This window comes from Polyodon spathula, chromosome 1, assembly GCF_017654505.1.
Source record: "Polyodon spathula isolate WHYD16114869_AA chromosome 1, ASM1765450v1, whole genome shotgun sequence".
NCBI classification, from domain to species: Eukaryota; Metazoa; Chordata; class Actinopteri; order Acipenseriformes; family Polyodontidae; genus Polyodon; species Polyodon spathula.
Genome location: NC_054534.1, coordinates 42,476,398 through 42,487,225, shown reverse-complemented (window position 1 = coordinate 42,487,225; position 10,828 = coordinate 42,476,398). Strand labels below are relative to the sequence as shown.

Below are 10,828 nucleotides of genomic sequence, written 5' to 3'. Positions count from 1 at the left end.
CCTTCAAGAAGCTGCTTGATGAGATTCTGGGATCAATAAGCTACTAACAACCAAACGAGCAAGATGGGCCAAATGGCCTCCTCTCTTTTGTAAACTTTCTTATGTTCTTATGTTCTTATATCTGACATGGTGTGTACAAAGCAAACTATTTTCAAAGGAAATAATAAATAAGATTTAGCAGCCGTCTCAACTCTAAAATCATCACAGGTTCAAATGAGATCAAGTGTATTAAAGAGACTTTATTAAAGGAACAATGTAGTCTCAGTGCAGCTGATACTACATTTAGTTACAAAAAAAGTCGCTGCCATACTTTGCATTCCTCTAATAAAGATGCTGATATCTAATTAAGATAGGATTCCACACTTGGAGGTGCAATCTAAGACCCTTTTGTACACCTCTTGCTCTAAGCTGGCCGAATCAATGACGCACTGTTCTTTAATCTTTAGAAATCCGTATCCTAATGAAAGTTAGAGCATTAACTCAGCATGAAGGACTACTATGACTATTTCTTACTTATTGGATTCAGCTGCTTCCTTCAGTTCTTCATCCAGTCTGAGGGGCAAAGGTTAGTTTGAAAAGGAAGAAACAAGAAGCAGGCAAAGAGTGAGACAAACAGCAAAGCAAAGCCAGGTAAACTACATGCTGCGCAGTCACTACTAACACAGGGCTCCCAGCCATTTGGTTAAGGATTTTTAACGGATTTATACTACAAACTATACAAGAAACAGTACTTTTGGAAAATGGAAATTGCTGATGACTGCATGGGGTTACATTTGAGAAGGTATTGATTAGTTTAAGGGATTAAGAAAATTAAAAAAAAACTGATTTTATGGATAAATATGAGTAACAATGTTGCAAGAAGGCATTGGAGCTTTTTTGTTGATATGGTGTGTTACAGTAGTGCAGTACGCTTGGCTGTGTTATGGAAATGGGTTGATGCAGTAGTCTAGTGTAGAGATTTTTTTAAGGGACCATCTGGGACTGGGAACTTCAACACGGTGTGTTTTACAAAGTTGTTCCCGTTATGTAACCTGAATGAGCCTGAGCCATGAGTCATGCTTGTGTGATACAAAGCTGGAAACTGCAGCCATGTTGCCCTTACACAACCTATGACCTAGGCTAGGCAGGAGCATTGTGTTTTGGTTAACAAAGCCTGTTCATTATGGTAGCAGAAAAGACAGATCTCAGCAATCGAACACCTTTTAGGAGGAAGATGCAAAGAGGGTGCAGCCGCTGACATTGTACTGCTGAGGTCAGGCTAGGGGAAAAAATTAGTAGCAGTTCACAAACATTCACTGCACCACAACAGGCCTTTATTTACCTCATACATGTATATCTTTTTATACTGCTCTTGTCTTCATACCTTACAGGAAAGAGGCGGTAAGGTACAGTTAGGTAGTGATGTTAAACAAAAGGGTAATACAAATAGCCCAGTTATTGTTAAATTGAGAGTTTGGGGAATAAATAGAGGTGAAAAATGAGTGTTATCGCTAACCCAAAATAAAATCACATCTATATGTCAAATTAAGATAACATGACAAAATATAAAGGACACAGTATATAAATCCACAAGCTTTGCCCAATAAAAAAGATAGTGTAAAGCCATTTCTTTGTCTGGGTGATTTAATTTAATGAAGGTTATATATAACCACAGACATTCTGGAATACAACAGCCTGGTGCTTTATATGATTCTTTAGGTATCAGCTAATTACATCAGTGCTATTACATTGTTTTGTTACAATATAATGCTACCATGGCTTTATGAAAAAAAGGTAGCATAAGAACAAATACCAAAGAAATACATACCTGTAACTTTTTAATAGGCAGCATTTATTTCCTATCTCTTAAGATTATTTTTGTATTTAGCACAAATTTAAATTCTAAAAGTATGGGTTGCTAATGGTTTAAACATTAACAGAGCGATTCACATTTGCAACCATTTAACCAATGCCAATAATGTGCATATCCAATATATACAGACGTGCTCAGATTTGTTGGTACCCTTCAGCTCATTGAAATAATGCTTCATTCCTCCTGAAAAGTGATGAAATTAAAAGCTGTTTTATCATGTATACTTGCATGTGTTTGGTCTATCATAGAATAAAAAAAGAAGCTGTGAAAAGAGATGAATTATTGCTTATTCTACAAAGATATTCTAAAATGGCCTGGACACATTTGTTGGTACCCCTTAGAAAAGCTAATAAATAACTGGATTATAGTGATATTTCAAACTAATTAGTTTCTTTAATTAGTATCACACATGTCTCCAATCTTGTAATCAGTCATTCAGCCTATTTAAATGGAGAAAAGTAGTCACTGTGCTGTTTGGTATCATTGTGTGCACCACACTGAACATGGACCAGAGAAAGTAAAGGAGAGAGTTGTCTGAGGAGATCAGAAAGAAAATAATAGACAAGCATGGTAAAGGTAAAGGCTACAAGACCATCTCCAAGCAGCTTCATATTCCTGCAACAACAGTTGCAAATATTATTAAGAAGTTTAAGGTCCATGGAACTGTAGGCAACCTCCCTGGGCGCAGCCGCAAGAGGAAAATCGACCCCAGATTGAACAGAAGGATAGTGCGAATGGTAGAAAAAGTACCAAGGATAACTGCCAAAGAGATACAAGCTGAACTCCAAGGTGAAGGTACGTCAGTTTCTGATTGCACCAACCGTCACTTTTTGAGCGAAAGTGAGCTCTATGGAAGAAGACCCAGAAGGACTCCACTTTTGAAAGAAAAACATAAAAAAGGCAGACTGGAATTTGCTGAAATGTATATTGACAAGCCATAATCCTTCTGGGAGAATGTCCTTTGGACAGATGAGTCAAAACTGGAGCTTTTTGTCAAGTCACATCAGCTCTATGTTCACAGATGAAAAAATGAAGCTTTCAAAGAAATGAACACCATACCTACAGTGAAACATGGAGGAGGCTCGGTTATGTTTTGGGGCTGCTTTGCTGCACCTGGCACAGGGTGCCTTGAATCTGTGCAGGGCACAATGAAATCTCAAGACTAACAGGGCATTCTGGAGCAAAACGTACTGCCCAGTGTCAGAAAGCTCTGTCTCAGTCGCAGGTCATGGGTCCTCCAACAGAATAATGACCCAAAACACACAGCTAAAAGCTCCCAAGAATGGATAAGAACAAAACATTGGACTATTCTGAAGTGACCTTCTATGAGACCTGATCTGAATCCTATCGAACATCTATGGAAAGAGCTGAAATGTGCAGTCTGTAGAAGGCACCCATCAAACCTGAGACAGCTGGAGCAGTTTGCTCAGGAAGAGTGGGCCAAACTACTTGTTAACAGGTGCAGAAGTCTCATTGTGAGCTACAGAAAATGTTTGATTGCAGTGATTGCCTCTAAAGGCTGTGCAACAAAATATTAGGTTAGCGGTCCCATCATTTTTGTCCATACCATTTTCATTTGTTTTATTATTTACGATATTATGTTGAATAAAAAATCAAAAGCAAAGTCTGATTTCTATTAAATATGGAATAAACAATGGTGGATGCCAATTACTTTTGTCAGTTTCAAGTTATTTCAGAGAAACTTGTGCATTCTTTGTTTTTTGTGGAGGGGTACCAACAAATTTGAGCACGTCTGTATAATGCTGTACCTGTCTCCCCTGCATATTTTATTTTCTTACATTTTTTGGCATAATATACCATAAAGCAGCTTGCTAGTTTTGCAAGACAGATTTCTTATCAATGTTCTCGATTTCACTTTTATGTTTACAAATACATTTGCGCACTTTACATGTGCTCTTACAGCTTTTAATGTCTTTTAATGCGTCTCTGATCTGTTTATGTTTACTGTAGGACAACATGTCAGCTAAATTTGCATCCCTTCTAATAGCCACTACCAGTACATAGGAAGTCATAGAATTACATAAATGCTTCCAAACTGTTTTGAAATGTTTGGTAATAATTTAGAATATGTAATTATTAATAGTATTCTTTAATCCTTCTTTTCTCTTTTGCTCTAGTTTATTTCTGCTGAGTTTGCCAACTCTTATTAATTATCTCTCAATTACCTGTTCTTGATAATACACACACACACACACACACACACACACACACACACACACACACACACACACACACACACACACACACACACACACACACACAGAGTGGCTTGTAAAATTATTCAGACCCCTGACCAATTCTCTCATATTATTGAATTACAAATGGTACACTGAAATTTCGTTCTGTTTGATATTTTATTTTAAAACACTTAAACTCAAAATCAATTATTGTAAGGTGACATTGGTTTTATGTTGGGAAATATTTTTAAGAAAAATAAAAAACTGAAATATCTTGCTTGCATAAGTATTCAACCCCCACACATTAATATTTGGTAGAGCCACCTTTCGCTGCAATAACAGCTTTAACTCTTTTGGGGTAAGTATGTACCAGCTTTGCACACAGTGTCGGAGTGATTTTGGCCCATTCTTGGCAGATTTGCTCCAGGTGTTCAGGTTGGTTGGACGACGCTTGTGGACTGCAATTTTCAAATAGTGCCACAGATTCTCAATGGTATTGAGATCAGGACTTTGACTGAGCCACTGTAGGACATTCACCGTTTTGTTCTTGAGCCACTTCAATGTTGCTTTGGCCTTGTGCATGGAATCATTGTCCTGCTAAAAGGTGAATTTCCTCCCAAGCTTCAGTTTTTAAGCGGACTGAAGCAGATTCTCTTGCAGTATTTTCCTGTATTTTGCTCCATCCATTCTTCCTTCAATTGTAACAAGATGCCCAGTCCCTGCTGATGAGAAGCATCCCCACAGCATGATGCTGCCACCACCATACTTCACTGTAGGGATGGTGTGTCTTGAGGCATGGGCAGTGTTAGGTTTGTGCCACACATAGCACTTTGAGTTTTGGCCAAAAAGCTCTATCTTGGTCTCATCTGACCACAAAACCTTTTCCCACATCGCAGCTGGATCACTCTCATGCTTTCTGGTAAACTCCAGACATGCTTTCAGATGGTACTTTTTGAGTAACAGCTTCTTTCTTGCCACCCTCCCATACAGCCCAGTGTTATGCAGAGCTCTTGATATGGTTGACTCGTGCACCATTACTCCACTCCCAGCCACTGAACTCTGTAGCTCCTTCAAAGTGATTGTGGCCTCTCAGTGGCTTCTCTCACAAGTCTCCTTCTTGTTTGAGCGCTGAGTTTTGAGGGACGGCCTTTTCTTGGCAGTGCCTGGGTGGTGTGATGCAGCTTCCACTTCCTGATTATTGATCCAACTGTGCTCACTGGGATATCCAAACACTTGGATATTATTTTGTACCCTTTCCCTAATCTATGCATTTGTATTACTTTATCTCTAACTTCTGTAGAATGCTGTTTGGTCTTCATTTTCCTTCAGATTCACAGCCTTACCAATGATCCTTCAACAGTGGGGTTTTTATCCAGAAAATGTGACAGCAACTTTAATGGTTCACAGGTGGAGGCCAATGGTAAGGTAATTGTGTCCTCGTTAGGGCAATTTCTTTCATCGGTGCAAACTGGGAGCTTCCACAGCACAGGGGTTGAATACTTATGCAAGCAAGATATTTCAGTTTTTTTATTTTTCTTAAAAATATTTCCCAACATAAAACCAATGTCACCTTACAATAATTGATTCTGAGTTTCAGTGTTTAAAAATAAAATATCAAACAGAACGAAATTTCAATGTACCATTTGTAATTCGGTAATATGAGAGAATTGGTCAGGGGTCTGAATACTTTTGCAAGCCACTGTGTGTGTGTGTATATATATATATATATATATATATATATATATATATATATATATATATATATATATATATATATATATATATACACACACACACACACACACACACACACACACATATACACACACACACACACACACAGTATGTGCATTATTGTACAGTATATGTTAAATTGTAAACATTTAATACATTAAACAGCATGTTACACCCCTAGCACTGTACTCCATAAAAAAGCTAAAGCTAATGAGATAACATTGTTTAAATAATACTGTTCACATGATTTCTAATTGTAATTCACACAGTACTTACTTTATTATACTCTCTGGAATATGAACATATTCCATGGGGATCAGCTCACCAAGCTCTGCAAGGCTATTGACATATTTAATCTTGTTGCTGAATTTAGAACTACAATAGAATTGAAAAAAGGGGCTCATTAGAGGATACACTGATGAGTGAATACAGAACACTTCACCTGTAACACAAGTTAATTATCTATTAAAATACTTCTGAATCCCACTAGGAACCCTTTGTATTATTATCCATCATCAATAACTGCTTAATCCTTTACAGGGTCGCTGTGAGCTGGAGCCTAACATGGCATAAGGCAGGACTACACCTTGGATGGGACGCCAGTCCATCACACACACAGAGGGCAATTTAGAGTGACCAATCAACCTAACCAGCATGTCTTTGTGAGGAAACCAGAGTACCCAGAGAAAACCCACGCAAACAAGGGGAGAACATAGGCAGACTCCCTAGGCCAGATTTGAACCCCAGGACCCTGGTGCTGTGAGGCAGCAGCACTAACCACTACACCCCTGCGACACCCTTGTACTATTATTATTATTATTATTATTATTATTATTATTATTATTATTATTATTATTATTATTATTTAAAAACATTTTTAAAAAGTATTACTGTACATGTACTTAAAACTAGATACAAAAAATAAGACATTCAGAAGATTACCTGTGGATTCATTTAATGACATGTTAATTTGGCTGTATAATTACTGCACTCAACCACTGTAACACACCTGCATTGACTAGTTTAATTGTATCTTCACCTTAAAAAATAGCTGTGCAATTGTACAACTTGAAATTATTGAATTTTTTCAATAATTTCAATAACTTTTTTACCTGATAAAAGGTCTGGTGATTGCTAGGATTGTCCTAATGAACCAGGAGGGGTGAACAATTATAAATGATTTCAAGTTCTTCCTCAGCCTGAATGCAAAGGGGAAAAATGACACAACCTGCAGTTAAGCAATCTTGTTAGAAATCGACACAGACAACTTCCTATGTACCCTCCTTCATCAGTAATACAGTATAACTCTTTACAGCTTCCTTTCATTATACTGTCTATATTTATTCTCTTTAGCATTACTTGTACTTGTTAAAAAGCATTTTGAGATGCTTTGTTATATTAAAAGCTATACAACTGAACTTACTACAGTGTATTCTCTTTATAAAATGACACTTTACAGTGTGAAAGTGGTTTGCTGCTCCTGTTTTGCAGAAAATCCCACTGCATTTGTATTCTCATTATAAAGCAGAAAAACACAACACTATCGCTCCTGACTGCAGCATTACTATTATTATGCTGCTGGTAATCTTTCAAGAGCTTATTTAAAAAGCTTTGAATTCAACAGTTGTTACCGTCTATCTATCATTTGATAGCACTTCTTTATCCACCCCAGCCCTGGCATCTTTCTTCGAGGAGTTGCTCCATTCAGGTAGACAATCATGTAGTCTTCAGCCACCATGAGCTCCAGAGTGCTAATCACATACCTAAAGGAGAGAGACAGGCTAATGTTACACAGCTTTACAAACATCCTTTCAAATGTAACTGCCAATTATGAAGAACTACTGATAGCATGCATGCTGCAAAGAGTGCTTGTATATGACCTTAGCACATAAAAAGGCTGTCTGTGTTCAACCCCTGACAGAGAAAGCAAACCTTATGATTCCAAAAATATAACTTATCACCTCTGAGAAAACAAACCCTCAATATCTGAACAAATTTGCAAAATCTTTGTTTCGTTTTGTACCCAACATTTATGTTTACTGAGCTAGGTGGAGGTGAAAAAAAAGATCTTTTTTTTATTTTATTTTTTTATTTGGGCATAAGGTATGATCATCAAGCATTTTAATGCTTATGAAAAGTATATTATAAAATATCCAGACAAATGTAGAGTCAACCGTGCAGGTTAACATTTAAAAAATCTAACTTTGTTTGGTATGGTAATCATCCAAAATGGTACACGTTGAACGTAAGAACATAAGAAAATGTACGAACAAGAGGAGGCCCCCCCCCCCCCCATTCTTGTTTGTCCCAGGATGAACAGATTAAGTTGTTTCAACCAACAGTAAATTAACATTTTGGAATACATGACTAGAGCCCTGCGTTTCTCACGACTTGTTTTATAACCTGTAATTTAGTCCTCTAGCCACATAATGTCGCTACAGCCTCCACAGCAACCATTAAACAAGCAACCCATTATATTACTTTAACCATTTCAATTGCTCATCCCATTGCTGCAAAGTACGTATTAGTAGATTAATATACAGAATGCTGTAGATGGCTACTGACATCTATTTAACCCTTCCATCCCTGTGAATATGTACAACAGGATTTTACAAGGAATTGCTTTCAATATTATTTCAGAGAACTCAAGTATAAATACATTCATTTACAGGTTTTCATTTACCAATACAATTTTACACAAAAAATCTATTAATGTGTTTGTGATGTAATTTACTACATAATTAATGATGTAAAAATCTACTATTGGTTCATTTTTTTTTTTTTTATTGTTTGATAGGTGATTCTGTATTATTTAATATAATGCTATACTCATCTCTCCTGCATATTTTATTTTGTTATTTTTTTTTTGCATAATAGACCATAAAGCAGCTTGTTAGTTTTGCAAGACAGGTTTCTTATCAATGTTCTCGATTTCACTTTTATCTTTACAAATATATTTGCGCACTTTGCATGTGCTCTTACAGCTTTTAATGTCCTTTAATGCGTCTCTGATCTGTTTATGTTTACTGTAGGACAACATGTCAGCTAAATTTGCATCCCTTCTAAAAGCCACTACCAGTAAATAGGAAGTCATAGAATTATATAAATGCTTCCAAACTATTTTGAAATGTTTGGTAATAATTTAGAATATGTAATTATTAATAGTATTCTTTAATCCTTCTTACGTAGCTGTTTCCAACAACAGAATGTCTTTTGGTGTGGAATGTATTACATTTTTTTTATATAAGCCACACCCCCAAACATTTATGACAATGTAAAATACTATTTTAAGTTACATATAGAAAAAATATTAGAACGTTAGTTGTGAAATTTTATGCAGATGCAAAACAATCTGATTTTAAATATCCTCTACCATCCTCTACCATCCTCTAAATATCCTCTACCATTGAGGAGCTACAAGATTTTGTCCGAGCCATCATCTTATATGACAAACTGCCTAAAAACTGCTCTATTTTTTAGCACTGTCAGCTATTTTATGGAAGTAGTCCAGACTAAGAAAAATATCCAAAAGTAAATTGCAAAATCATATTATTCAACAATTTTTCATTATGATGAGAAAAATCATATTTATATACAAATGTTACAGAATTCAATATAACAACGAATAGTAAATAAACAAATGTAAAAAGTCTACAGAAAAATTAACTATAAACAACAACAAAAGTATACAGAAAAACTAACTATAAATGGCAACAAAGCAGCAAACAACTATACTGGGCCTCTGCAATAAATGTGGCCACCACTGTAAAGCAAACAAATAAATATATCAATTTCATTTTTGACATATTTTTGGTGTATGTGCTGTCAAGTACAAGCCTCCTCTGGCTCTTGTCTTCTTCCACTTCAAAACACTCGCTGTCAGGCTCAGAAAGACTGATTTGATTGACCCAAGGCTTACTACTGCCGTGAGACATCCCGGAAGAGAGATAGTGTAATCGGTGCTTAGGCACTGAAGTTAGACCGGTCTGGCACTTAGGGGTTAAAGGTTAAGGGAGTAATAACATTTGAATAATGCTTTCTGTAGGAAACTGTGGAAAAATATAACTTACGGCATATTAAAGGTAGCGATTACATTTTTGCCTGCAATGGGCTGAATCAAATATAAGGTCCCATATTTCGGTAGCCAATGACATATAGTTTTTAGCGAATGACCTATGGACCTATTTAACATTTTTAATGGTCCTTTTCAGTATGCCTATAAACCAGATTCTTAAACTGACTGCTATTGTTTAGAGATTATATTGGAAATAACTCAAGGTAATACTGTGTGTGGGAATTCTGAGGTGTGCACCAATGGTAGAGGTTTGCATACAGAACATGTCAGACTATTAAATGTTGTAAAACTCACAGAAAGAGATTCTCCATGACATAGTGGTAATCAGCTCGACTGCTGTCTGGCAGAAAGCAAGCTGCAAACACAATGATGGCATTGAGACCATCTCCATAGTATCCTCAGAAAAAAAGAAAAACAAAAGAGCATTTGTTTCACAGTAAACAGAGATAACAGGACAACTTCGACTAGGTGCAGTTCTGCTGGTTTATGGAATGGTTACTTTATCTGAGGGGGCAAAGTTTTGGTATTATTAATTAAGCTGCGGTCACTGAATCTGCTTTCTGATGGACAAAAACAATGGTTCCAACTTTTTAATAACATGCCACTGCTGATTTTCCAGATAATGTTGATAAAGTATAGCCCTGAATACATTATTATACAAGTGAGAAACAGAACCACAGACAGGGGACATGAGAAAGTCCCTGAAATCTTAACATTAACTTCAAGCAGATCATTTGAATTGTTTTTTCTGCTGTGTGGCTCTGACACATATGCAACTGCCTTACCTCCGTGAGAAATGACTTTCTGATACGGTTCAATTGACTTCATGTCAATTCTGTGCTCTTGTTCTCCAATTACAACTGTCCTCCACAATCTGGCATCTTGTCGTTCTTCTTCAGCAGTGTATTCTGGAATTTGTTCTGCTTGTTCTTTAGGGTCATCCTCTTTTGTATCCTGCGCCTCTGAAAA

General features: G+C 36.5%; 1 protein-coding gene across 11 annotated transcripts in view; it reads right to left on the bottom strand.

The window, feature by feature from the left end:
• The window catches only part of LOC121318871 (protein prune homolog 2-like), a 67,306-nt gene that overhangs the window by 6,013 nt on the left and 50,465 nt on the right, over positions 1–10,828 (bottom strand). For 6 of the 11 annotated variants that reach the window (XM_041256027.1, XM_041256017.1, XM_041256036.1 and 3 more), the window contains 7 exons: positions 10,645–10,821; positions 10,154–10,256; positions 7,416–7,547; positions 6,897–6,983; positions 6,061–6,159; positions 1,322–1,363; positions 514–552 (listed from right to left, as the gene is read on the bottom strand). In XM_041256027.1, coding sequence (XP_041111961.1) covers positions 514–552; positions 1,322–1,363; positions 6,061–6,159; positions 6,897–6,983; positions 7,416–7,547; positions 10,154–10,256; positions 10,645–10,821 — 679 coding nt within the window. The remainder of the gene's footprint in view (positions 1–513; positions 553–1,321; positions 1,364–6,060; positions 6,160–6,896; positions 6,984–7,415; positions 7,548–10,153; positions 10,257–10,644; positions 10,822–10,828) is intronic. The other 5 variants (XM_041256107.1, XM_041256054.1, XM_041256063.1 and 2 more) reach the window with 3 other exon arrangements.